We start from the raw sequence: 27,536 nt of genomic DNA on the forward strand, positions 1-27,536 counted from the left end.
AAGGGCACAGAGCAGGAGAAATGTGCTCACCTTCTCTGCCACCCCGCCCAGCTCCCATGCGGTTGAAATGATCAATGCCATCTTTCAAAGACCCTGGGGACCGAGCCCCTCATCTATTTGTCCTACAATTTAAAAATCCAAGGATTCTCAGAATCAACCCCAGCAGACTGGAAGCTCCCCACCTGAACTAGCAACCTGCTCGCACCCGGATACCTGGACATGGGCGAGTTCTCACATGCAGGGTGGAATTGACCGCTTCCCTCACCTACTTTCCTTTTTCGTTACAACTTTTATACATTCTACTGGACCCAGGGGCCCTCAATGCTACTAAACTTTAAGCTATCTGAATATTGTCTACTAAGTAACTAGTAATTCTTTCTTTTTCTCTAGGATTATATGAAATAAATTTGAATTATTATTATTAATAATTATTATTTTGTAGTATTCTTTTCTTTTAAACCCCTCGGTTTCTTTCTTTTTCTTCTCTCTCTCTCTCTCTCTCTCTCTCATTTTTGGTTAAACAAAACAAAACAAAACTATCTCTCTTAAATCTTGTACCTCTCTGAGGGTTCCCGCAGGCCTGCAAGGCCTCAGCTCTGGACTTCCCCCTCCTCACTCGCCCCTGGGACAGGGCAGGGGAAGTGGGGGGGGGGCAGCCCAGGATCCTCAGTCCTAGTGCGTCTTCCTTTCTTGTTAATCCCTTTCTTTGTTTGGCTCTGCCAGCTCCCCCGAGGGGGAGGGGAGCGGGGAGGGGGCCCATGGAGTGAAATCCAATCTACTTGTGGGGCCCCAGAAGGACCAGGTTCCCCCAGCCCCTGTCTCCACCACGCATCCCAGGATGCTCCCCACGAAAAGCAAATGACATTCCTCCCCAAAAAAAAGTGGGGGAAAAAAGGAACGTAAACCCGAACATATATTAAAAACACTTTTTTTTTAAGATTTAACTCTGAATACAAATGTATTTTTTTTCTTCTTCTCTCCCTACATATATTCTAAACCTTCTAAAGTTTTTTTATTTTTTTAAGGATCACTTTATCATAAAATAAAATATCCTTTTCATATAATAAATTACCTAATAAAAAGTCTTTTTTTTCATATTAGCCCAGGTTCTTTGCTACATTTATACGGTAATAAACGCCTTTATTAAAATAGAATATTAAATTATAAAGAACTGCTTTTTTTTTTTTTTTTTTTTGCTATTTTTGTTTTCTCTCCTTTGCGTTGGTCGCCTATCTCGCTCCCTCTCACGCTTTCTCTCCTCTGTTTTGTCTCTCACTATGTGTTTTTGCGTTGGTTTCTAGGTTTGGCTCAATTAGTAAGGGTGGGATTGAATTTTCCGAGCCCCCTAGAGTAACAGTCTTCTGCCTTTGTGGGTAAGAGGTGGAGAGGGGGAGGGGGATCGACAGACAGACATCCCTTCTTCCCACCCCCTTCCCCACCCCCCCTCGGCGACCGGGGGTGCCCATTTGGTTTGGTTTCTATTGTACAGACATCTCAGGATGGCTCACATTGGCGGGAAGGAGGGAAGTTGTCAGCGGCCAGTTTTCCTGACTGTGACCTCCTTCCTCTCCCCTCCCTGGCTGGTGGTCTGGAGGGGTAGGCCGAGGAGAGGTGAGTTAATTCACAACAGGAGGAAGGAGAGGAGGAAATCCCCCCTGTACCTCCATTCCTGCACTCCCTCTCCATCAGATAGAATGGGATTCCCGAGCTAAGTGCTCAGAGATCACTTGGAAGAGTCCCACCCCACTATATACAAGAATCTCCTGGGACTCCCATCCCCCACCCTCTCCTGGCCCGGCCAGCGGAACCAGGAGGGTGGCAGGCTGGTGGCAGCCCCAAGTGAGCCTCAGGGAAGCAGTGGAGGGGGGATGCAAGGCCTGTTAGCAATATGGGGCCCTGCGGCACCACGATCCCGACCGGCCTGGGACTGAGCTCTCTCTGAAGACCCAGCCTCTCTCCTCAGCCACAATGGGTGGGACAGACTTCATGATTCGCCTGCTGATAGGGGTTTGGGTAAGGCCCAGAGAGGGGCACAGGGGTGGGAGCTGCAGGGGGAGGGGGGGGCCCTTCCATCCACCAGCCTCAGGCTCCTTCCTGTCCCCTTGAACAGCAGACACACACACGACCCTGGCTCTCTACCACTGCCGGCCGCTAGAAAATCCAGCCCGAGAACTGCTCCCCAAATGCAATGCCCAAAGACGGTAGAGGCGGGGGTTCGACCCTTGATGTACCCCAGTATTCGTTCCCTCCTCAAATTGTCACTGAGAATGGGGATACATTCCATCAAGAATGAGAGGTGTTTCTTTGGAGTGGGGAGGGCCTCCGAATGCCAGAAGAGGAATTAAATGGGGGGGGGGTCCATCCAAATGCTCTTCTCCCCTATTTCTCCCCAGGGGAGGTGGTGAACCCAAAGCTGGGCTAGAAGGGCAGGAGGGAGGGGGAGAAGGGAAGAGAGGGGAGGAGGACAGGGCTGGGAAGGGCAGCCATCAAGGGGAAGCAAAGAGGAGAGCCGGTGGAAACATTAAAGGGAAGGGAGAGCCCAATGGAGGGAAGATGGGGGCGGGGAGCCGGAGGGGCAGAGAGGAGCTCTCTCTCCAGACCCCTGCACCCAGCTCTGTCGGGGAGATGAGCTCTGAGCCCTTTATAGATTGACATGCTTCCCCCCACCCCACCCCCCCGCCCGGAATATCTGTGCAGACTTCTGAAAGGGCCCCAACCCCCTTGTACCACTGGAAACCCAGGAACAGATTCCCAAACAGGATATGGCAGTGGAGGGTCTAAAGGGTCATGTTGGGAGGTCAAAGGTCAGGGCCAGAGAGGGCTTGAGGACTGGAAAGAGCACCTCTAGATACAGATGGAACCTGTCCCCCTCCCTTTCCCCATCCCCTCCGCAGAGGGAGGGGCAGTGTGATGCAGATGGGGAGGTGGACAGAGGGGGTCAGGGTGCCTTAACGGTCACCTCTGGCAAAACAAAAGTTTCTCTTAGCTGCTTCCAGATTGAAGGGTGTGTTGAGGTATCAGAGTTGTAACTCTCGTAAAATCTCCTGCCTGGCCCCCTCCCCACCATTCCAGGACTGGGGTGACCAGAGGCTCTGAAAGTGGCCTACCCCTCCTCAGCCACCATCGCCTCCCCTCCCCCTCCCCACGGAGCGAGTATCTCTAAGCACCTTGCCCCTCAGACCACTGATTTCCAAAAGGCCCCGGTGGAAAACAGATCCAGGGCGGGCCCCTGGGGAGGGACGCAGGAGGCCTGGGGCAGGGGGCTTAGGAGAATATTCGGATGGCTTGCGTGGCCGTGATGTGGCAGACGGGACACTCCGGGTCCGTCCTCTCGCAGATGCGTACTGCACACTCCATGCAGAACAGGTTGTGTCCGCAGGGCACGAGGGCGGCAGTCACCTCGCTCTCGAAGCACACCATGCAGTCCCGCCCGCCGCCGGGGCTCCGCAGGCCGCCCCCCAGTTTGGAGAAGCCCTGCAGCGGCTCTCCGGGCGGGCGTCTGGGCAGTCCGGCCAGCTCGGGCCCCGCGGAGGAGGCGGCGGGCGAGCGGTGCGCCCCCGGCGGCGCGGCGCGGGCCTTGGCGGACGACGACGACGACGAGGAGGCGGAGGAGAAGAGCACCGAGGTGGGCGTGGCGTTCTCCTGGCCCGCCCAGAGCGGGGGGCTGGTCTCGGCCACGCCGTAGTACACGTCCTGCTTGCCCACGCCGTAGCCCGGGAACAGGTAGCCGCCGTAGCCGAAGTCCCCGCCCTGCTCGCCCAGGCGCGGGGCCTCGAAGCCGGAGTCCACCGCGCACTCGCCGATGCAGCCCAGGCTGTTCTGGCGGAAGGTGGAGAGCGGCTTGCAGCCGGGCGGGTGCACCCGCCAGGCCTCGGAGTAGCGGCTGTCCAGGCCGGCGTCGGGGCTCCCCGCCAGGAAGTCGTTCTCGTTGTTGTACTCGAGGATCTTGCCCGTGCGCACCGCGATGTGCGTCTCGATCTCCTCGCGCGCGCGCTCCACGTTCCCCGGGGCGCCCGTGATCTCGAACACCGGGTCGCGGTCGCGGCTCGGCGTGATGATGTACGTGTTGGTCTGCTGCTGGATGCGCTTGATGGTTGCCCCCTTGGGGCCCACCACCAGCCCCACCACGCGGTAGGGCACCCGCACGCGAATGGTCACCTGGCCCGGCAGGGCCGGCGCCACGCCGAAGGCGGCGCCCGACTTGTTGCGGGAGGCGCGGATCATGGAGAAGTGCTCGGCCGCCGAGATGATTTCCCGTCGGGCTGTGGCCACGTCCTCCCGCCGCCCGGTCACCATGAACACGGGCTCTTCGCCGCGCACCGGGGTCTTGATGTACGTGTTGGTCTTGGCCCTCAGAGCCTTAATCTTGCAGCCTGGGATGGGGGGGTGGGGGGGGAGAGAAGGAAACTCACAGGGCAAGAAGGTCTGTGCTGGGGCCAGTCGGCTCCTGATCTTTACTCAGACCCAGGCCCCCAGGTGCGAATGCCCCCTGCCTTCCACCGTCCCCCGTCTCGGGTCTCCCCAACGCCTCTATCCACCACAGATTTCAAAATGTACCAACTTTCCCTCGGATTCCAGCCAGGACCCTCCAAATTCAATCACTTCTTGAAACCGGGAGATAATCACGGACCCTCCCGGACAAGCTGCTAACCTCAAATCTGCTAACTCCGCCCAACCACGTACTGTTCCCTCAATGTCTCCACTGATTCCTGACTGGTCACAAACTTCCAGGTCACTTAATCACACCGCCGCCCCCCCCCCCCCCAAAGGCTGACACTGACCTTGTAGGGCCCCGAAGTGCTCAGTAACCCCACAATCTCCTGACTTGACCTCCATTCATTAAACGTGTCCTCCAGTCTACTCAGGGACCACTGACACCCATTTGCTCTGTGATCTATGATCACCCGCCCCCCCCCTCCCCGGACCCGTGCCTTCCACCCATTAGTGCGTCTCAGAGGGTCCCAAATTCATAGCACGTCTGCAGCAACCAGTGGAGTGTGGGAGACTGGGAAGGGTCTGAGAATCAGTTTCAAGAAGGAAAGAAGTATGAAGATAAAAATAATGACGTGTGAGGGACAGCACCCGAGCCCATGGACACTCCAGCCACACTGTCCCCTGGGGGCAGGAGCGCTGAGATGGGCTGGGCGCTGAGGAGGTGACAGACAAGGCATTCTGCACCCACATTGACGCTCTGAAGTAGAGGGGGTTAAAGCTGGGAGATTGGGGGGAGAGGCAGGAAGAGAAAGAGGAGAGCCGAGACAAAGAGAGACAAAGACAGCGAAGGGGAAGAGAAGGGTCCAGGAGGCTGGCGTGGACACAGCATCTCTGAAGGCCGCAGCCCCCTGATGGCTGACAGGCCAAGCCTCTCTCCTCTTTCCCAAGTTCTGTCTCTCTGCCCCCTGGCTTCACACGCAGCCAGGCTCACGTGCCTCCTCGAAGCACACATGCCACACGCGTGTGAGTTTGCACACACATGGACCTAAGAGCCGTGATGCACCGTGTGCCTTTATCTAAACACGACTCGTGGTGCAAACGCGGTGCACACTCACACTCACACACGGACTGCGTGTATCTGAACCTCTCGCACACCCTGCTCTCCCATCTCCATCACCCGCAGCCCTCAAACAGCACATTCCTCTGCACGCCCACAACTTTTGCCCCCCGCGCACATGGAGACACGTTCCCACCGCTCTGCAGGTACATACTGTGCTCTTTCTTCTAGCCCCCACCACGTGCCCTATTCCCCCCAAAACCCATGCCAGTGGTCCTAGCTCTCCCATTGGGCCCCAGCCCTCCAGCCACGGGTCTGAGGGCAGCTGGGGGGGGGGGAGCTTTCTCTCCTCCCTTCTCTCCAGGTGGCTTCTTCTCCAGCCCCACCAGATTGGGCAGGGGGGAGGATGGGGTGCGTGGAGGGCAGTGCTCCCCACCTTCAAGAGACCTCGGGAAGGAGAACTGGCTCCTCCCTTCTTGTCTTCAGGCCTCTTGGCAGTTGAGAAGTCCTACCTGTTGTCAAGCCCACATCCTTGCTGCTCTAATATCAGTAAATGCTGCTCCTCCTTTCTGTGAGGCCTGGAGGTGTGAGGAGCAGTGACTCCCTCTCCTACAGCTTCCACTCACATGGCGTCTGCTGGGCACCCGGGGGCTCTAAGTTCTAGGTCCATTAGCTGAAGCCATGGGGTATCTTTGGGGGCGGGGGGTGGGGGTGGGGCAGACAGGTCAGGGCAGGAGAGTAAGAAGAAAAGCTGGGGGCCCAGAGGTGCAGAGCTGGTGGACGGGATCCTGGGCTTTGGAACACCGAAGAAGCATCTCTGGAAGGGAAGACCACGGGGCTTCACCTTTCTAGAGGTCAAAAAGAGGAGTCCTGGCGCTGCGGCCCAGGGAGGGGGGCTAGACAAGAGGGAGGATTTCCACGTGCTTCAGGGGTGAGGGGGGCTTCTCTTCCCCGAATAGGAGAGATCCCCCTACTTTTCTGAGAGACAGGTCCATCCGTCTGCTGCAGAGGCAGATGACTCCATGAAATCCTGGGCCCTCCCAAGACCACCCCCGCATCCTGGGAGAGCTATCAGTGTCCCCACCCAATTCCAGGGCTCGGGGTCCCTAGTTCCTGGCAACAAGAGGAAATCCAACTTTTTGAACCAGGAATCTCGAGATGGAGCGCCCCAGGGGGGGTGAGGGCTGTGCAGGGGAGTGGCATCTTCCCTCCTCCATTCTGGATCGCCCTGCAAAATGCCCCCAACCCCCAAGCAGTTCGGGTGGATGAGGTGGGGTGTACGGTAGGCAGCCCCCCCCCAGGCTGGTCTCCCCTCCTCCCCTGCCCGCAGCCGGCCTCCTCCCTCACTCCCAGCCGGAAAGCAGCTCCTCTATTGTTCCCCACTGTGGGACAGCTCCTCCCCTGCTCCTCCCCCACCCCTACCTCCCAGCCCAGCCCCCTTGCAATTTCCAAATCCCGCCCCCCCCACTCCCCTTTGGGAAACCGGGAGAGGGAAGGGTCCCCAAGATCCCGTCTGCTCAGTCTGGACCCTCACCAACACTCCCACCCCCACCCGCCCAGGGATGCTGGAGCTGAGGAGGGTGTGGTATCAGACACACCACACTGGATTAATTCTACACCCCCCACCCCAACAACACACCCAGGCGCACGCCCTCCAACCGAACCTCCGCCCGAAGGTTTCTCACCACCCCCCCTGCAGGCCCCCTCCTGCCCTGTCCTACTCTCACACTACCAGAGACCCCTCTCCAGGCCTCTGGCCCCTGGCCGTGGCCAGCCCAGAACAAAAGCCTGAGAGGGATGAGGACAGGTCCACGCCAGGACGTGGCACTTCGTTGGAGGCACCCCTTCCAAAACCCCACAGATCGTTCAACTCTGGTGTGTGGGTGACCACAGGACTCCCTCCTCCCAGCAGCCCCCCTCCCCACTTCTCCCCTGGGCTGGGACCCTCCCATGAGCCACACCCCCTTCCATTCCTGCACTCAGCCCAACAAAGAGACAGATACTCAGTCTGGCTTCCCCGGCCAGGTCTCCCCCAAAGTCTGTAACTCCAGCTGTAGGGGGTCCCAGGGGTGCCCCCTCCCCAGCCCACGAGCAGATCCCGGAGCAGGGGCTTCTGAGCAACTCTTGGCGCATTCCTCCAGTTTTTCTGGCTAGGAGTGGACATCCCCTCCGGACAGCCTCCCAGGATTGGGAGACCGATCCCCCTCCCTTTTCCCTCTCTCTGTGAGAGGCTATTTCTTTGTCTAAAGGCAGAGCCCTGGGGAAGGAAGGATCCGAAGAACAGTCCCGACTGGGGGTGGCAGGGAACTTTGTGGCACTTGGAAATCGGGGTAGGGGGCGGGTCCCCCTTTGTGGGGAAGGGACAGAGCCAGAGGCGGGCAAGGAGAGAGGAAATGAACTTTCCGTGCTGGGATGGGGTGCCCCCCACTCCAGTCCGTCTCCGCGGTCCCGGCGCCCGCTTACCTTGCCTGCCCACGATCTCGGCCACGTGCTCGGAGGTGGGCACGGGGACACACTCGGTGGTGTTGCTGCTGCCCTTCAGGCGCAGCTCGGCCTCTTTGTAGAGAGCGCAGAGCTTGGCGTCGCTGGCCCCTTTGGGGGCGGTGGGGGGCTGGGGCGTCTGCGCCGCGGGGGCCGCCGGCGGGGCGGCCGGGGGCGCCGCGGGCGGCGGCGGCGGGGCCGGCTGCGGGGGGGCGGCCGGCTGCGCGGGGGCGCCGCCCCCCCCACCTCCCCCGTCCTCGCCCGCCGTGGGGGCGGGGGGCTCCCCCAAACCCAGGAGGCAGAGTTGATCGAGAGCCAGCTGAAGGGCGCGCTCGTCTTCCAGCAGCCCTCGGTCCTTAGCGCTTCCCCCGAAACATCCTAGTTCTCCAAAGCCCCCATTTCTTTCCATTATTCCAGATACCACTAGACTAGGCATGGCGAAACAAAAGCTGGGGGAGAGAGGGAGAGAGGTGGTGGAAGGGAAAAGAGGAGAGAGGAGGGGAGGGGAGAGGAGGGGGGCGTGTGGGGAGGGGGGAACAAAGAACTGGGGAGGGGGGAAGAAAGCGAGATAGAAAGATAGACCCTCCCCCTAAGCCCCCCTCCCCAAACACCCTGTAACCCGACTCCCCTCGCCCCAGCCCCCGGGGTGGGGGTGGGGGGAAAGAGAAGCAAAACCGAGGAAGCCGCTCTCGTCTCCGCTCCGGGGGTGACGGGGGGCGGGGGGCTGCGGGATCTCTGCCCCCACCCCTCCCGCCTCGGACCCGGGCGGCTCTAGACCCCGCCGTCCAGACGCCCCCCTCAGGCTCCCGCACCGAGCCCCGGTCCGGGAGCGGCGCCCAGTGGCCCCCAGTCGAGCCCAGCCCCTTCCAGCGCTCAAACTCTTTTGTTTTAAATGAACTGGATGGAGCAGCATGGAACTGCGGGGGGGGCGCGGGGGCGCCCGGGGCATGCCGGGAGTTGTAGTTTCCCGCCCTCGGGGGCGCGGGCTCGGGCTCCTCGCCCCGCGGAGGATGGGGACGTGCCTCCGGTCTCCAGCCCGGCTCCGGGGCGCAGCGGGGTGGGGGTGGGGGTGGTGGAAGTCGAGGTCCCTGGTTTCCCCGAGGGAGGGGCGCGCGCGGGGGACGGAACCGGAGCGGGTCGGAAAAGGCTGACGGAGCGCCCCCTCCCCAGACGGGCTCGCCACCCGCCCCCGCCTCGTCCGGGCCGGCCGGGGGGTGGGGGGGGTGTCCCCCTTTCTTATGGTAATGAGGGGGCGAGGGGGCGGGAGCGGCCCGGCCGGGTCGCCGCGGCCCCCTCCCTGGCCGCGCCCCCTCCCCGCGCGCTGCCTCGGCGCCCCTCCCTCCCGCGGAGTCGTCCCGGCTGCGGGCCGCGGGGACAGCCTCTCCGCAGAGCAGACAAAGCCCGCAGCGCGATGCGGGCGCCGCCGGGCCGTGCGCGCCGAGGAGGCCGGGATGGGCCGGAGGGCGGGACCCCCTGGCCAAAGCCGGGGTCTGCTCACCGCCCCCCCCCGCCCCGCCGAGCGGCCAGCCACCACCCCCCCCCCGTGCCCTCCCGTCCCCCCCCCCCCCCAGGCTCGGAGATCTGAGCGGCGGCGACTGGGAGGTGAGTTAGTTCTGGTCCTTCCGAGCGGCGGCGGGGCGCGGGGCGGGAGACGGGGGGGGGGGGGGGGGGGGGCGGAAGGCAGCGAGCGGGGGCAGGCGAAGGCGAAGGCTTGGACGCGAGATGTGACTTAACAGTTTCGGGGGAGAGCCCCGGGCTTCGGGCGCGACCCAAGGAGGGAGGAGAGACGGGGTGCGCTCGGGACTCGAACTTCCTTCGGGCCCGGGCCCCGCAGACGCCTTGGGGGTGATCTGTTCTCGGGCCTCCACCGTCATTGCACTTGCCCCCACCCCCACCCCCGAGCCCGTTAATTCGGCTCCTTGCACTCTGGACGTTCGGTGAAAGTAAAAATAAGTTTTTAAGGCGTGAATTGGACAGCTGGGTACTTCTAGAGGGAGTTGGGGCAAGTCGGGGTGTACTGCGACCTTTTCCCTCCCTACGCCGCCTCTCCAGCATTTCTTTTGTCTCCCTTCTTATGCCTGGACCCTTCCCAAGGGGAGAGACGGTGCGCTGCAGCCCGAGGGCTTGAGGTTGGACTTTCAGAAGAACTTCCCAAAATCGTTTCGTGAGAATGGGTGGGGGTGAGCTACAGTGGGAAGGTGTCCTTTTCTGCAGGGCCTTGGAAACCCAAACTCTGAACTGGGTTGTGAGGTAAAGTCCTGCCTGGAGGCGGGGAACAGAGAGATGAGGTGACCTCACAGAGCTGCCACTGTGAGGCCTTGAGGGCCGGGGGTGAAGCCCAGTTCCCTCAGCTGGTTCTTGGAAAGAGGAGATTTGAACAGCAGGAGGCTGGGGGCCAGAGTGGAGGATCCCAGGAGGGGCAGGGCTCTTGCTCCCCATCAGCAGAAGATCAAAGGGAGGGGAACCATGGCCAGGCACCCCTGGAGGGCCCCAGAGTTGGTGACCCCTGCGCTGGGGATTTGACCGAACATTAACAGCAAGCTTTAGGGCTTGAGCGGCAGAGGGAGTGGAGAGGTAGGCTCTTGTCCCCTCTCCTTCTGCCCCAGGAACGTGGATTGGGCCACCTGTGCTCCTGGGGGCCCGTGGGGCCCTCTCGTGGGGGGAGGCTCCTGCTCTGTGGACCAGGTGACTGTTTTTCACATTAATAGAAATAGCACGCACTTGTATAGGACTTATTGTGTGCCAGGCATTTTTGTCACCAGCTGCTCCGAGCCTTCCTGTCCCCACCGAAATGAGATTCCCCCTTGACACCCACCCCTGAATTTGCTCTGCTTCCCCACTAAGCTAATTAAAGCAGGAGGTTAATGACCAAAGAAGCCCCGGGGATTTGGCCCGGGTGGAAAACAAAGGACCGAAACAAGTGTGTGTGTGTGGGGAGGGGGCAGCCGCTGAACAGGAAGGGTAGAGTAAGGAGTGGGGCAGGGGAGGCGGAGGCCCCTGCTGGACCCACCTCACTGAGCCTACAAAGACAAGGCAGCTCCCCCCTCCCCCCCCCCCCCCCCCCCCCCCCCCGCCGCCCTGGGTGTGTTAATGCGCCACGTGTCGCCCTCAGGGTCCCACTGAGACTCCAGACAGATAACCGAGGCAGGAGAGGCCAACGTGACCGTGTGCCCCTGGAGGGCAGGGTGCGTGCGTGAGTGGCACTTGGGTCACGCGCAGGACCGTGTGCCTGCAGATGGTCTGGGGTATGTCCACCCACAGTGGGGACCACCAGACTGCCCAGGTGGCAGAGTTTTCATGGGGCGGGGTTTTGCTGAGTCCTTCTCTTGCTCCCAGAGGCTGATGGCCTCCTTTGTTCAGGGGACTCCCCTCTTCCACTGACACTTGTATTGGACAAGCTGGGTTTCTGTCCAGGGCCCTTCTCTTCCTCTTTCCGCCTGCCTGCCAGCTCCAGAATTCAGGCCGAAGGCCTTAACTTAAACAGTTTTGCTTGGAAATAGACGACCGTGCCGACCCCACCCCACCCCTCACTGTCTGCCTGTGACCAGAAAGGTGTGTGCATGGCGTATCTCTCCACTCCAAGGCCTTAAAGGACAGCGCTGTCTTTCCTCTTTGTCATTGTCCCCCTCCCGGGCCCCCCAGTGCCCAGCACGCCGCCCTGCCCAGAGCAGAAGTTCAGTAAGAGGGTGTCCAGTTAACTGCATATTCGAAGTTTCATGGTGTGAGAGGAAGGAGCAATCCTCTGGAGGCAGACATGCTTCCTGAGTAGTCGGGTGCTGCCGAGCCTTGGTTTCCTCGTCTCTGAAATGGAAAAACAAGCCCCCAGCGCAGTGCCTGACTCAAGATAAGTGTTCGGCCCATGTTAGCGCTCTGGCCCTGTTGTTCTCTCCTCGCAGTGGACTTTGGCTAGATTGCACTCTTCGTTAATCAATTTTCATTCATTCCTTCTTTCAGCTAACTACTTCCTTTTGAGCTCTTAGGATGTGCCAGGCCCTGGAGGAGATCCTGACCCACTGTGAGTCACTCAAAGCCAGTTCTAGATCTGGCCTCGTAGAAAAAAAGATTATCCCAAACAACCAGCAGATAATTCCAAAAATAATTCCTGTCGAGTGCTGGGATGCAAGCGAATTCTGTCTCCGTGGCCGGCGCGGGCAGGCTTCTAGCCGCGGGCCTGAGGAACAAAGGCCCCCGTGGAGCTGTTGAGTTGGCTGTGTGTGCAGTGCGTGGCTCAGTCCAGGTGTATCTGTGTGTGTCTCCCTGTGTGCACACAGGCCTGGCTACGAAACACAGCAGGACAGCAGAGTGGCCCTGGGTTTGTGTGGAGGCTCAGGAGAGCAGTGGGGTAGGGTGATGCAGACCGTGCTTGTCTGTGTGTGGAGCTCTGTCCCTTCTCTTCTCTTCTCTCTCTCTCTCTCTCTCTTTTTTTTTTTTTTGTAAGTGTATTTATTTTGAGAGAGAGATAGAGAGTGCCGTTGGGGCTGGGGTGGCAGAGAGAGAGGGAGAGAGAGAGAGAATCCCAAGCAGGCTCTGCACTGTCAGTGTGGAGCCCACTGTGGAGCTCGAACTCATGAACCATGAGATCGTGACCTGAGCTGAAATCAAGAGTCGGACACTTAACTAACCGAGCCACCCAGGCACCTCCCTTCTCTTTTCTGGGCAAACGTGGGCACCCTTTGTCACCACCTGTCCAAGTACCAAGTGATGGGGCACATACCTAGCTCTTGCGCACCCCCCCCCCCATGCCCTACTCCCGGAGCCCCAGGGAGGCTGCCCCACCAAGTTGGCTGGCCCTTATGGAGGTCCCCTAAGCCACCTCCCCCGTCCTCTCCATCTGTCCTCATCAGAGGAGCCTCCTCTCCTATGTGTTACGGGGTCTCCATTTTCTTTTCCTAACACCCCTCCTCCTGGGAACCTATCTAAACACCGTGTTTCCTGCTGACAGTGCAGCCAGTTTTCCCTCTGTTGCTGGAACAATGAATTAATTTCCCTCAGAATGTATTAAGTAAAATTCTGTAGGACACACAAAAGAAATACCAGATTTGATCTCTGCTGTCAGCAAGACACGGAAACTAGCCTATGTGACTCAGAGAACATGGTCAAACAGGATTGCATGTGAGGGCAGGACGGTCTTTGGGCCTTGGAGGGCTACGGGGACAGAGAAGAGAGGAGGCCACTACAGGTCCGTCTGCTGTCGTGGACCCGTCTCCAAGGGCTCTGATGCCCAGCTTGAGGTTTGGCCTGGACAGAGGCCCCTGCCCTTCCCCAGTGCCCACTCCAGCACCCCCCACCAGGTCCCCTGCACTCTCTGATTTCCCTAGGGAGAGCAACTCAGAGAGGCCGGGGTGGAGCCAGGGTCCCCCAGGACAGCTGGCTGACAGGGCCCCTCTGGGACTCAGGGCTGGACCCCGGCGTCCGGGAGGCGGGTGACACCGGAGCTGTGACAGTTGGTCCCCAGATTCCTCACCCAGTGGCGCCAGCTCTGGTTTCGGGCTGGGGAGAGGGAGGGGGAGGGGCGCCTGGTGCCAGGCTGGGCTGATCGCTCTCTTGGGGCCGGGTGGGGGGGGGGGGGCGACAGCAAGCATACCCTTGGTAGGTTATCGAGGAAGGACTTTTCCAGTGCCCTATCCATGCCGGGAACTGTGCTAGATACTAACAGGGGACACTGGAGCATTAGACACAGCTTGGCACGGATGAATGAATGGACATAAAAGGCATACTCATCCTGTAGAATGTCACAGGTGGAATGGAAGTGGAATGAATGAATGAATGAATGAATGAATGAATGAATCAATCAATATTCGAATAGATTCATCAATTATCCGATGGCCTCATTTTACAGAGAAGGAGAACCCAGGTCCTATGACTGTCTTGTGCCTTCTGTCCTGTCATGCTCTCTTTTTTAGGAAAGGGAAGAGGAAGTCAGAGAGAGGGGTGGGAATGGACTTGCCCTTTGCTGACTGCCTGTTTACTGCTGGGCCCTCTTCTTGGCCTTTGCAGACTTGATCTCGTTCAACCCTCTTCACGGCTCTGTGAGGCTGGAAACACACCTCTGCCTAACATTAGGACCTAAGGCTCAGAGAGGTCAAATAATTTGCTCAGGTCACACAGCTGGTAAGTGGACCCTCCGGTGTTCAGAGGGGTCTATCTGACCTCAGAGCTTAGGACCCCAGGGCTAAGATAGTGACACCCAGTGAGTGTCTGGAGACTGAGCAGGGAGTGATCACTGAAGCTAGAGAAGTTTGGAGAGGCTTCCTGGATGAACAGGATCCGGAGTCCCAGAGGGATGAGGGAGGTTAATCTGAAGGGAGAGGACTGGAGGGATGCCCGGAGGCTGGTGCCGGAGGTGCCCAGGGAGGCCTGCTGGTTGGGCAGGTGGCCAGCTTGCCTGGGTCTTGAGTGGGGCACGCAGATGGAGGAGACACGTCTTTGAATCTTGACCACGAGGTGGTGCTGCAGGCCGACTGCTGGGAGCCGCTCCGATCTGGACTTGGACAGGGGGCCCAGATGTTTCTTCCCTGCCTGCTGGGGCTCGGCGCCCAGCCCCGCCTCCTCAGGTGTCACCTGGGGCTTCCACTCTGCCCTTTTCTGGCGGGGCATCCAGCACAGGGGAGACCAGTCTGTTCCCGACTCAAGGTGAAAACCCAGGTGGCTGAGGCTGGTCAGACCAGCTCCTCAGGTTGTCCTGAGCCCCCTCCAGCTGCTTAAAAAACTGGCCTCGTGCCCACCTGCCCTCCTGAGTCCCTGGGAGACACGGTTCAAGGAACAGGCCAAGGAAACCGACATTTGACTCCAGCTGGCCTCGCTCTGAAGGGGAAAAATAATAATAATATGTACCTAATAAGGAGGTTTTCTTTCTTTCTTTTTAAGTTGATGTACTTATTTTTGAGAGAGAGAGCATGAGGGAGGGACAGAGAGAGAGGGAGAGAAGGAGAGAATCCCAAGCAGGCTCCGCACTGTCAGCACAGAACCCGACGCGGGGCTCGAACCCACGACCGTGAGATCGTGACCTGAGCTGAAATCAAGAGTCAGACGCCTAAACGATTGAGCCACCAAGGAGTTAATTATTATTAATTTTAATCCAGTTAATATATACCAGACACTGGCTGTGTCAGGCACTGTTCTGGGCACTGGAGATACAGCGCTGAGCAAGACAGACGGAGGCCTCACCCTCGCGGAGCGGATACGCTGCGGGGGAGGGAGACAGACAGACAGTAGACACGTCCAGCGGGAGATGGGGTAGAAAGGCGTGAGGCGGCTCCTTCGGAAGAGGTGGTCACGTCGTGAGAACTTAGCGGCACGTCATCAACACTGACGTTGTGTAGCCATCGCTATCGTTTTGCTCCCCGTGCTCCAGCCCGTTCTGCCCCCTGCTCCCTTCCTGTGGCCCACGTTCTCCGTGCCTTCTTCTGACAGCCCCCATGGGGGAAACAGGTGCCGGCCGGGAGCCGGGAGTCCCAGAGTGTTCGGACTGGGTCCTGCCACACGGCCCAACCTGCCCCTCCCGGCCAGCTCCCTGCTTCCGGTAAACCCACCAGGTGGTTCAGGCTGGAAATCTGGAGCTGGCTGTGATTCCCACCTTCCCTGGACTTCCTCCCATCCAGCCCATCAACCAGACCTCCCTGGACACCTCTGGACATTTCCCAAGCCCACTGACTTCCTGTCCCTGCTGCCACCCTCCTGACGAAGCTGGCGCCCCCCCCAACCCCTCACCCCCGCCTGCAGCCGCCTCCCACTGCTCTCCCTCCTCCACTCCTGCCTCCCTGGTGCCCCCCAACCGCTCGCCACGTGGTGGCCGGAGAGATCGTTTTAAAAACCAATCCGATCCTGAAACTCCTTCTTTAAACCCTGAAGTAGCTCCCCACGGCCATTAGATCCAAGAGCAAACTCCTCCGTGTGTTTAGAACGCCGTTCACGATCTGGCCCTGCCCTCTGTCCATTCTCCGCTCCAGCCACAGACTGGCCTTGCTTCAGGGGCGTTCTGCTGGTCACCCAGCCTGTGCTGAGCCATCTATGATCCCCCTCGCCCTTCGCAGCCCTAATGCTGGCTCATCTTGCAGGACTGGAATGCAGTGTCACTTTCCCTGGGGAATCTCCCTCGGGGCCCTTTGGGACTCCCTCACCTGTCACACACTATTATAATGGCTCCCCAGCCCACTCGGCGCTCACTGAGGACAGGGACTGCATCTAGCCCACTCCTGTTTCCCAGCTCCGCGCCCCGTGCCTGGCACACAGTAGGTTCTCAATGCCTGCTGTTTGGAAGCTGGGCATGCTCATTCACACGACCCTCCACCCCCACCAAAGATTCGACCTGCCTCCGTCTTTTCCGTCTTACCTGTCACCCTCCATACCCGGCTCTACCCCCGCCCCCCCACCGCCACACACACTGGGGCCCTCACAGCCCTCCCTCATCTGATCTCCAAGGGGGTGCTGTCTACATGGCCTTTGGGATGTGCCTTCACCGGTCTCCCCTCTGGCACCTAGCCCGGAGCTCACACACGGCAGGAGCTGTCATGGCACTGACCCACCAGTGTGGCTTCAGACGCTGGCTCAGAACGGACCTCTGATCACGTAACCTCCTCGGTCACCGCTGGTAAAAGGAGTCTCGCACACAGTAGGCTGTGAGAGTGCCAGGTATACGTGGGTCGTATCCTCCTGCCAGGCTCCTGTCCTCCCCCGAGGCCTCTGTGGCTGCTGCTCCCTCTGCCTGGGGCCCCCTCTCCCCCACTCCCTGCGGCGATCTCCCACCCATCCTTCAGAGCTGAGCTGAGGCGTTGTGCCCCGGTCAGCCTTCCCGACCACGCTGACTGCTTCGCCTCCAGAGTCAGCTGTGCGCCCAGGACTTACTCCTTCCTTAGCGCTTAGTTAACGTAGCGTAGAGCATGTTCTGGAGGCCGCCCGGACCGAAAGCGCCACCCCTCCCCCCCCCAGGATGGGACGCGTCTCTCCAAAGCCTAGTGTGGGGCGGGGGGTGGGGGAGCGCCCAGTAAAGATTTGTTGAGTGAATGAGCGAATAAAAGGAAGAACGTTACTTTATGCTACTGAACAGGCCAGTCTCCATCTTTGGGCCTCAGTTCCGTTTTCTGTAAAGTGGGGGCGAGAGAGCGTAGAACGAGGGAACAAGGACGTGCCTGCACATGTTTAACAACCAAGGGGAGAAAGAGCCTGTGTTTGTGGCAACTGCCAATTCCCATGGTGTAAATTGTGTTGCCGTGGCCGACTGCGGTGTGAACAACGGGCTCTCACTAGCAGGTGCAAGCCGCGTCTGGCTCACCACTGCAGGCCGACCTGGAAGGGCCCGAGCCTCCATGGCACTCACTGGGTCCGCGTCCTTGCACGAGGGCCCCTGTTGGGAGCCTGGGGGGAGGGGGACAGGCTGCTCCCCGCCCTCGTCGCCACCCCCAGCACCCCCAATTATCTCTTAGATCCAGTCCCGGGATCCGGACACTTGCACCCGGGGCCGCCCGGTGCCCTTGTTGCCAGTACCCTAGGGCGCTTCCGTGCCCTCCGGGCGGACAGCTCTCTGTGACTCTCCCCAGCAGCCTTTGCAGACGATTTAAGGCCGGTTGCTTGGCCCAGGCCCTGACATCAGACTGTGCCGGGTCCCCGTGTTTGTGTGCCCCACTTTCCCGACTGGGCTGACCTGACCCAGGCTGCCTGGAAGCAGGGGCTGTGTCCAGGCTCAGTTTTGCTCTCGCTTGACCTCTAACCCCTGACCCTGCTGGTCCCACCCTCCTCCTCCAAACTCTTTATTTCCTCCCCCCGCCACTGGGTGCCCCTTTCCCGTCTCCTCTGCCCACCTCTCCTCCTGTGTCACCAGCCAGTGGATCCCCTGCCTGCAGTCGCTTCCTCTGTCACACGCTTCCGGCTCCCTTTCTGCCCAGCTGTCCCAGCGGAAGCCCCGGGTGTGGCTGTCCCCGAGCCTGGCTCTAGGTGCCTACTGCCTGTGGGCCCTCTGCAAATTCCTTCTCTCTCTCAACCTGTTTCCCCATCTATAAAATGAAGATAATAGCAGCAGTTACCTCCGGGGGTTGTTGCCTGGTCGGTGGGAGGAGGCATGTAAACTCCCACCGCGTCTAGTGCACAGAAGGTGCTTCCTAAATGCTCGGGGCTCACCTTAGTCATCCCTTCCTCCCGAATGCAGCCTGGGGGGAGGGGGGGCCTGGCTCGGGGTGCTCACTGCACGTGCGTGGTCCCTGAGGGCACGAGCCCGCCGGGGCACAGGTGGTAACGCCGGTGAAGGAGCGAGGGAGGGAGTGGACACCGGCTGCCCGGAGGACGCGGCGCACCAGTCGGGAGGCCAGCAGGTGGCGCCAGCGCCCGCGGGGCTGTGCCCGGGGCCACCTCCCTGCCCTTGCTGAGGAGCCCCGGCTGGCGGGCTCAGGGACAGACATTTCCTTCGGGGTGTCCAGCGTCACTTGGCGCGGGGGGGGGGGGGGGAGATGCTGGGGAAAGGGGCCTGGCTGAGGGGTTCAGGGCACAGACCGTGCGGTGGGGACGTGAAATGAGAGGCCATTCAGTCGGTGAGTCAAAAACTGAGATCCAGGAACCAGACACAGCGTGGGGGACGATGTGGTGAAATCAATCAGTGAGAGGAAGGGGGAGGCCCGGTTTCTATGGCAACGGTAGTGTTTGTGGCAAGCTGGGGACGCCCGGGTCCCCAGGCTTGTGAGCAGTGATTCAGTACAGGAAAGGGAAGGTTTCGGAGGGACTGGGTGCTGCAGCCCGGATGCCCTGTGGCGGCTTCTCGGTGCTCAGCGCACGCACCCCGAGCGCGGCCCCAGGGCCTGGGCTCTGGAAGATGCCAGGTGGGGAACCGAGCCCCTGCTCCTCACTGCACTTGAACAGCTCACTGATGGTCACAGCGGCCCTCTGGAATTATTGTTACCCCATTAAAACAATTTTTTTTTAAATCTTGATTTATTTTTGAGAGAGAGACAGCATGTGAGCAGGGGAGGAGCAGAGAGAGAGGGAGAGACAGGGAGAGACAGAATCCGAAGCAGGTTCCAGGCTCGGAGCTGTCAGCACAGAGCCTGACACGGGGCTCGAACTCACGAACTGTGAGATCATGACCTGAGCCGAAGTCGGATGCTTAACTGACTGAGCCACCCAGGTGCCCCTATTGTTACCCCATTTTAGAGAAAAGGAAGCAGTCACCTGTGCCAGGATGACATGGGTGGGACAATGAGGATTAGAACCCAGGCTAGTCTCACCCTGACCGTGCTTGTGAAGACCCAGAAAGCAGAAAAAGAGGAACAGAGGCATGGGAGATAGAGTGTGGCTAAGACCCAGGACGAGACGGGAGAGGGCCCTTCAGCTCCCTTGGCCTTCCTGCCTGCCCTGCCCTGTGTGAGCCCAACACTGATAGGGAGGGAGGCTGGCACAGTGCTTGGCTGGATGTGGGCCAGAGACTGGGCATCCTGCCTCCCTCCCTCTCCTCCAAGCCCCAGAAAGCAGTGCCCAGGTCTGGTCGAGCCAGCGTCCCCCATCACTTTCCCTGTTCCCTGGTTCTGGGGACGAGAGGGACAGTTGGGAGGGCGTCATATCTGTCCCCTATTCTGCCCTCCGGGCCCCTGCTAGAGCCTGGGAGTTCCTGGCCTCTCTGTTGCTGGCAGGACAGTTTCATTCTTGTTAAGCCACGGGGGCCCCCCCAATTTCAGTATGAAAGGGGTATCCTCTCCTGCCCCCAGGCCCTGATGGCACCCAAGAGGGAAGCCCAGCCAGTCCCCATCTCTCCACCTGCAGTGGCAGGGACAGAGGTTGTTAGGGCCTTGGGGCTCTTCCATTCCAGGCCTCCTCTTGTCTTGCAGATGAGAAAACAGAGGTCCATAGAAGGAAAGTATTCTTCCAAGGTCACGGAGTGAATCCCTGGAAGAGAAAACTAGATCCCCTAACTCCTGACACTACATTCTGTGATCCCAGGAAGGATATTCTGGAACATGGCACTGGGGTCTCAGAACGGAGTCAGGCGGATGGATGAACAGAGGGAGAGAGGGCAGATTAGTTGGCATAACCTAGCCCCAGCTCTCTACCTTGTTACCTCAGATGACGGAGGGGAGATCATCGCGTGCACGTCAGGGGTGTCAGTGTCAGGGAGCTAAGTGGACTGTGTGACCTTGGGCCCCAGGGCTAACCCACCTCCAGGGTTGCAGGGAGGGTGGATGAGGTGGCAGGGGAGCACTTAGGAATTACGGGGTGCCTTGAATGTTCTTGGTCGTCAGGGAAGGCAACTCATGTCCTGTGGGACCGGGAGACAGAGCCGCCCTGCAGGGCCGAGGCTGGGGACGAGCAAGGTGCCTGCCCCCTGCCCCTCAGGAGAGCAAGGAGGGCGTATGAATTTTTGCTGTGTTCTATAGGAGCAGCAGTCTCCTCCCCTGGGGGTGGGGGGTGGGTAGCAGGTTCCCCAGACCCGGGGAGGTACCCGGAGGCTGTGGGAAGCTGAGCACTAATTAGCTCTCCCTCCCTAATTGGACTTAATTGCCTCCTTGTGCTCAGCATTTAAGACACTGCATCACTTAGCAGGGGAAGGGTGACAACTCAGCGGGGGGTGGTCAGGGCTCCCCTTGGGGAAGGGAGCGAGGCAGGCGGCCCGTGGGTGGGCCCGTGCCCAGCCTTTCTGCTCCTGTGGGGGAGGGGGCCGGGAGCCTCTCGGCCTCCCATCTGGTGCCTCTGGCCTCAGTTTCCCCACTCTTGGGGGCTTTCTCATTTTTCTGCCCAAGGAGATGTGGGATCTGGGCCTGGACCCACCCCTGGCTCCTCTGCGGTGGGGTCACGGTTCAGAGTGTGGGCTTCGACTGGGTCTCTGGGGTCCGAATTCCAGCTGCACCGCTTACTGGTTATGTGACCTTGAACCCGTGGGGCTTTGTTTTCTCATCTTTAAAACGGAGCTGATAATAACAACCCCTCACTGAGCCCGATCTGCGGAGGGCCAGGTAAATAAGGCACCTGTGCTACTTAGAACAGGGCCCAGCCGCGAAAGCACTCTGTCAGCCGCTGGCACAGTCCCCGTCCCCAACCTCAGCTTCCTCATCTGTAAAATGACAGACTGAAGTGGTGTTTACTGAGACGTGCCCCCAGGTCCCACCCCAGACCATTCCCAGAGTGTGGAATCAAAACATCTGAGACGTCGGGTGCTGGCAGTCTTGTGATTCTGACACCCAGTGAGGGTTGAGAGCACTGGATGGAAGGTTCCCCCACAGCCCTGACCCCTGAACACTCACTCTCAAGTAATGCGCCCCCCCACCACCCACCTGCCGCCCTGCACCGCAGCAACGCAGGCCCCAGGACGTGCACCTGCCCACACCGGAAGCAGGTCCCTCCCCGCTCACTTGGACAGAGTCCTCCTCTATAAAATGAGAATAGTAACCTGCTGTGTTCACCTCCCTGGAGATAACGTCACTAGTGATAGAGCCTGGTCCAAAGGTGGGCAATTATACTGTTCTTCCTGCTCTAGGCATTTATTGAGCACCTAGCATGTACCCCATCTCCTTTACACACAGTGACTACTGAGTTCTAAGCTCCCAGAGCTACTGGTCCTGACCCATCGGACAAGTCAGGGTCTCAGGCTAATGTCTTTCGTTAGCTCTTGCTTGGAATCAAATTAGCCAATGAACAGAAAGAACCTAGAACAGGCCCGGACGCAGTGAGTGCTCTATAAACAGCGACACCCGCCAGGCTGGGGGTGGGGAGGCGCCTCGCTGCAGGGCATGCGGTAAAGAGGGGGGTGTGCAGGTTCAGGAAGGAGTATGGTGACATGCTGGGCTCAAGTGTGGGTGGAGCATGCGTCAGCCACTGTGCCAGGGCCTGAGGGTACGGGGTGGGGGGGGGGGAGCAGGACCCCTCCAGCCCTCCCCTCAAGGAATTCCCCTCATTGGGGGATAAACAGAGGCATCCACAGTGTCACTACGTGTGACAAGAGATGCTGGGGGCTTAGCGGGGACAACTAACCCGGCCTCAGTGGCACTTTCAGCTGAGCCTAGAGGGTGAGGAGGAGTTGGTCAGAGGGCAAAGCCTGTGCCAAGTTCAGGCAGGTTAGCCTAGAAGCAGCAGAGAGGTCAGGATTATTAGAATCTAGAGGGCAAGTGAGGAGGCTCTGGGGACCCAGGGCGTTAATGAGCCAGCTCAAGGAATTTGGACTTTATCCCTGATACGTTGGGTGCACTGTAACTTGAAGTTTTGTGGAAACATGCCAAGCTTTACATTTTGGAAAGATGGCTGTGGTGTGGGGAGGAGAAAGGGTCGTGTAGAGGCAGGGGTGGAGGCAGGGAGACTGGCCCGGGGGCTCCAGCAGTTACCTAGAATGGGGAGCGATTCTAGAGGCAGGGTCCACAGGACGTGGGGGCTCAGTGGCCAAGGGAGATGCAAAGAACTCCATCTGGTACATGCAGGGGGTGGGGGGATGGCCAGTACGGAGGCTCGGGTCACTCCCGGGTGGGGATGCTTGCAGGGAAGGCCTTTTCCCTGGCCTTCCCGGGACAGGCTGGGAATCCCTGGCCCAGAGACACCCTGTTGGGGCAGGCCTATCTGGATCCTCCCCAGCCCACAGGGCAGGATGTGCGGGGTGCCTGCTCTGGGAATGCGTGTTTCTGACCCAAAAGAGGTGCGGGCAGGGGAGTTCCCGGGAGCTCCACTCCCACCTTCCGGCCTCTGGCCCTGGGGAACTCAGTTGTGGCCCTGGGGAACGGGTTGCAAAGGGGAGGCCAGAAGGCAAGCTCTCTGGGCCGAAGGGCAGTTCGATGGTGGAAACGTGAATGTTCCCACTTGCACTTGAGTTCCACCCCAGTCCGGGGGTCTGCAGCGGCCGGTCACTGTGTCCTTGTCTGCCCCAGCCCTGGCCGCTCCCTTTCCAGGCTCCTCCTGCACGCCTCTCTGCTTCCTCAGCCTGCTCTGTGCCCTCCCTCGTGAAACTTGGTTTCTGGGAGAATGTGATTTGAATTAACTCCTGGGAGAAAAGTCACAGAAACCAGGAAAGGGGGGCCTGGGCAGGGGGCAGTGAGTCATGTTTCCATGTGTATTTTTCAAACTTTCCGATGGGAGTTTGGGAAACAACGGCCTTTTGGTTGCCAACTTAGACCTGGCTCTCCAGGGATTCCTGGTTCTGTGTCTGTAGGTTTCACCTTGACCGCCACTGCACCCAGGCCAGTCCTTCGGGTCTGCTTCATCTCCGGGGATCCCTTCCCTCTCTCCCTCCGGGCCCATGCTGTCCCTGTTGGAGGGGCCCAGAGAAGTCTCTCCTGGGGCGACTTCAGTCTGTCCTCTGCTGCCATCGCACAGTAACAGCCTTCCATCTACCCCATTTCAGGGCGGACCCATGGGGCCTGCAGTCACTCTGGCCAGCCCTGCGACCCTTGGGAGCGACCATCAGCACCAGGGAGCGTGGGCTCCAGGAACCTCCTCTCTGCCCCAGCGGCTTCCTGTCGGTGCCCTCCCCTCCCACTTCTGTACCCCAGTTTCCACGGGGCCTGTGGCTGGGGGTAAGAACCCACCGACTCCCAGGGAGAAGCCTGCAGAACAGAGACCTCACCCCAAGGAGGTGGGTAAGAAAGAACGTGCTGCATGTCTGTCCTGTGCGCAGCACAGGTCTTGTGCCCTGGGAAGGGGTGTCAATTCCTGTCCTGCACACAGACTCCTAAACTCAGCCATGACAGTGGGTGGGAGCCCTGAGGGTGGTGGACAGAGGGATGAGGGCAGCCCTGCCCTGCCAGTGCCTCCTCGCAGGTTCTGAGCCCTCCTGCTCTTCCTGAAAGTGCCCGTCTGCTTCACGGGGGTCTGGGACTAGCTGTCCCCCTCCCTTCTCCCTCCCGGCGTCTGACTAATCTTTCCTGGCAGGGCAGCACATCCTGCCCCCCTGTGCCCATGCCAGCAACAGCCCACATCACATGGGCCACATCTGGCTCCCTTTGAGCACATCCTCCCCGCCTTTGTCCCTCCCCCTTCTCTGCCTGGGGGCCTGAGCAGGGAGTGCCCCTGAGGACCCCTCTTTGCTGTCCTGCCCCCTCACAGTGGCAGACTGGCTCCTTCCCCTCCTTTCCACCTCCTAAGTCCTGGACATCTGGACTCCATCCTTCAGTGACCCCTCCCTCAACATATCCTGACTCCTTGGATCACCCCCCTTTCCAGCTCCTACTGAATAGCCCATTGGGAAGAGGGCCTTTTGCAAGGTTTGAGCCCCCAGGACTGTCCTAGGGTGGGGGAAAGCCTGGCAGCCGAGGGATTAAATCCCCTGAGCCCAGCCCCCTAGCCTGTGGCCAGCCTGGGGTGGGGGGGGTGGATAGAGGTGACCCCAAGATCTGCGTGCATGGAGGGGTAGGAGTGAGCCTGGGCGGGAGGAGGGAGGGCTGAGGGGAGCGGTTTGGCTCACCCTCTCCCTGCAGTCTTTTGTGAGGGATAGGGAGGAGCCTGGAAGGCCCTCCAGCTACTGGCCTCCCTCCTCCTTCCTCCGTGCTTAGCAACCGTTGTTGCTGGGTAAATATTTGCCCCACCAGGATCTGGGGCTGGAGCGTGGGTGTCAGCCTAGGCAGCGGCCCCTCTCCTCAATTCCTGGGCCTCTCCTCTGTCCAGCTCTCCTTTCCAAAGGCTTCTGGCCTGGATTCAAGATGTGACCCCCACTGCCTTGTCCCAAAGCTCCATTCCTCCTCCCCCCTCACAGTAGACCTCTTCCCAGGCTCCTCCCTTCACCCTCTCTGATCTCTCCCTTCATTCCCACTTGCCGTCTGTGCTCACCTCTCTGAATCCACCTTCTGCCCCTGATCCACAAAGGTACCTGGGGGAGACCTCACCCCTGAGCTGAATAGGTCCCTGCCACATCCCACTGGGAGCCCAGCCTGGCTTTCCCTTCTGCTAGATCTTGGTGCTGAGTCCCAGGACCTCACCTCTCTGCTTCAACAGGAATATGCCCCCATGCCTTAAGCCTTAGCTTAAGCTCCCCAAGGCTCCAAGGGGAGAGAGAAGGGATGCGGGATGTTTTGATGGATACCTGTCCATCCTCCACCCACCATCCCCAGGAAGCTCTGCTTCAGGAAGCCAGCACCATTTTCACCTCCTCTGGGGACAGAGTTGAGGGAAAACCATGGCCAAGAGGAAACAGATGCCCCCTCAGCCCCTCCCTGGGCAGCGTGACAGTGCTCCAGCCTGAGCCCTTGCATCCTGTCCCAGCCGGCCTCCTGCTACCCTACCCCCTCCTCCAGTGGTTTCCCCATTACCTGTCCCTGTGATGAAGAGCCCCTGGGGGGAGGGTCCAGGGCCAAAATGAGGTGGGCTCTCAGGGTGCCCTGAAATCTGTGGACTTACTGGGTATAGAGGCCCGTACTGCGCTGCGCGGCAGGCCCGTGGGCTAGCTTAGGGAGAGCGCCATGGGGGAATCTGGGCACTTGGACCAAGGCAGGGCTAGAAAAGAGGGGTTGGCCTGGATGATGCCCTAAGACTCCTCCCAGCTCTGAAGTTCTGGCTTCTAGGCCGTGAGTGGGGGAGCACGGGCCCAAGACAGTCCATTCCCAATCCCTAGGGGCCTCCCTCCTGGCGCTCCTGGTCTCCGCCCGGTTCACCTGCCCCCCCCTGCAGCCCCACCACTTCTGCAGCGAGTGCCCCTTGCTCTGCCCCACCCATAAGGAAATCTGCACTTTAACCAGCATCCTCCCTGCCACAGTTAACTTGACCAGTAGACCCCCCCCACCCCTCCCCCACTTAAAGGGCCCTGGGGAGCCTTCCGAGGGGACCCGGAGGGGCTTGGGGGCTGGGACTGGCAGGAAGGTGGAGCTTCCAAGACGCTTGGAGGGGCCTGCCCAGGTGGTCACATAGTCGCGGACAATTTGTAAAAGGTATTTTCACACTTTTCAAAATAGGGCCTCCCCGCAACAACAAGAGGAGCATGTAGGGAGACCGACTGCCCGGTCGGCCTGGTGCTAGCACCGAAAGCCCCCCGCCCAAGTCACGGCTGCCGGCCGCTGACCCCCCCAGTTTCGGGCCCCAGCAGCGATTGGCCGGCTGCGGGGCGAGGGGCGGGTGAGAGGGAATCCTCTTCTGCCTCACTTCCCGGAAGCGTGTAGCGGTGCGGGGCCTGGGGACCCTGTGCTCCGGCCCCGGCCCCGGGCTTGTGGCGCTTGTTTGTTTCCTTGGCAACAGGGAGAGGAAACCCCCGCTCGCGAGCCCGGGGAGGCCCCGGCAACCGCGCCCACAGACGCACACAGCCTCACGCGCAGCCGCCCACGCGCAGGCCCTGCGTCAGCACAGCCCGCCGGCCGCGCCTCGGGGCTGGGGGCGGGGCCGGGCGCGGCCGGGGGGCGGGGCCGGAGGCGCCCGGGCCAATTGCAGCCCCAACCCCGTCCCGGGGCCCCGCCCCTCTCCGCCCACCCGCCTCCCCCACCTCCAGCAGGGGCGGGGCCCGGGGCCGGGGGCTGTGTGGGGAGGGGAGAGGGAGAGGGCGGTGTGGGATTTTTGTTGGACTGGCTCTGGTCTGGTGTGCGTGTGGCTGTAAGGTGCACTGCCGCGTGTATTTTGACGGTTCCGGGAGCCTGAGACTCGAGGGTGGGACGACTACCTGGGCCCAGTTTGCAGGGGGTGGGGGGAAGGGAGTGGTTTGGAATGTTGGGAAGGAGCTCCGGGGCGGTTCCGGGATCTTGCTTTTGGATTGGTCTTCTTGGGGTCCAGTAGGATGTAGTTAACCTGGAGGCAGACACCTGGGGTTTGGGGCTGCCTCTGTCACCTTTCAGCTGCGGAGCCTTGAACAAGTCAGTTAACCTGCCCAAACCTCAGTCTCCTCATCTGTATGGTGGGGATCATGGTGCTTGCTCTGTGCACCTCCAGGAGATGTGGAGGGTTACGATAGCCATCTTCGTTGTGAAAGGCTTGTCACCCCAGAGACATCGCTTGGGTGTGAGAGTGAGGGGTTGGCTCTCTACTCATTTATCTGCCACCCCCCTGGCCTGGCTGGAGCGGGGAGGGAGGATGGCTGACCCCTGGCCCCACTCCTCCTAAAGCTGAGCTGAAGATTAAATGGGACCCCCTCCACACAGCCCCTAGTCCAGCGCCTGGAGTCCTTCCAGTCTCAAGGTTACACTGATCACCTGTGCACGATTGATTCAGCACTTCAACGGGGGTTGAGTACCAGCCCCTGTGAGCCAAGGTTGCAGGACCCCGGCCTTTCATGAACTCGCTAAAGGATTCCCAGACCATGGCCTTGAATCTCCAAATCATTCCCCCCACCCTTCGCCAGTCCCTAGCTTTTCAGATTTTAACCTGTGTTAAAATTCCAGTTGTGCTACTGACCACATGACCTTAGACAAGTAGTTCTCAACTGGGGGAGATTTTGCCTCACGGGGAACATTTGGCAATGTCAAAGACATTTTTGCTTGTCACAGCTGGCAGTGGAGATGCCCCTGGCATTTAGTGGGTAGAGGCCAGACACCTCACAGGGCACAGAACCCCACCCAAGACAGAGAAATAACTGGCCCCAAATGCCAACGGTGCCACGGTTCAGAGACCCTGCCTTAAGTGAATAAGTTTACCTTCCAGGGCCTCAGTTTCCTCATCTGTAAAATAGGCTAATGATAGCCCTTATAGAGCTATTGTG

General features: G+C 59.9%; 2 protein-coding genes across 2 annotated transcripts in view; one reads left to right on the plus strand and one right to left on the minus strand.

Annotated features, from left to right (window-relative positions):
• LAMTOR2 (late endosomal/lysosomal adaptor, MAPK and MTOR activator 2) overlaps positions 1-26,476 on the plus strand; it is a 38,764-nt gene extending 12,288 nt beyond the window's left edge. Inside the window, exon 5 of the transcript XR_008292886.1 lies at positions 26,464-26,476. The gene's annotated coding sequence lies outside the window, so the exon portion shown is untranslated. The remainder of the gene's footprint in view (positions 1-26,463) is intronic.
• Positions 489-9,189, minus strand: MEX3A (mex-3 RNA binding family member A). Its single transcript, XM_053208788.1, has 2 exons — positions 7,955-9,189; positions 489-4,373 (listed from the first exon to the last, which is right to left on the minus strand). The coding sequence occupies exons 1-2, from the start codon at positions 8,406-8,408 to the stop codon at positions 3,265-3,267; spliced, it is 1,563 nt and encodes a 520-aa protein (XP_053064763.1). The 5' UTR covers positions 8,409-9,189; the 3' UTR covers positions 489-3,264.
• Positions 26,477-27,536: the final 1,060 nt, after the last annotated feature.

Source organism: Acinonyx jubatus, chromosome E4 (genome assembly GCF_027475565.1).
Source record: "Acinonyx jubatus isolate Ajub_Pintada_27869175 chromosome E4, VMU_Ajub_asm_v1.0, whole genome shotgun sequence".
Taxonomy (NCBI): Eukaryota; Metazoa; Chordata; class Mammalia; order Carnivora; family Felidae; genus Acinonyx; species Acinonyx jubatus.

Excerpts from the sequence above, each read along its gene's own strand:
- MEX3A (XM_053208788.1), bottom strand. The coding sequence starts at position 8,408 with ATGCCTAGTCTAGTGGTATCTGGAATAATGGAAAGAAATGGGGGCTTT. Across the intron at positions 4,374-7,954 it reads CGAGATCGTGGGCAGGCAAG|GCTGCAAGATTAAGGCTCTG; the intron begins GTAAGCGGGCGC and ends CCCCCATCCCAG.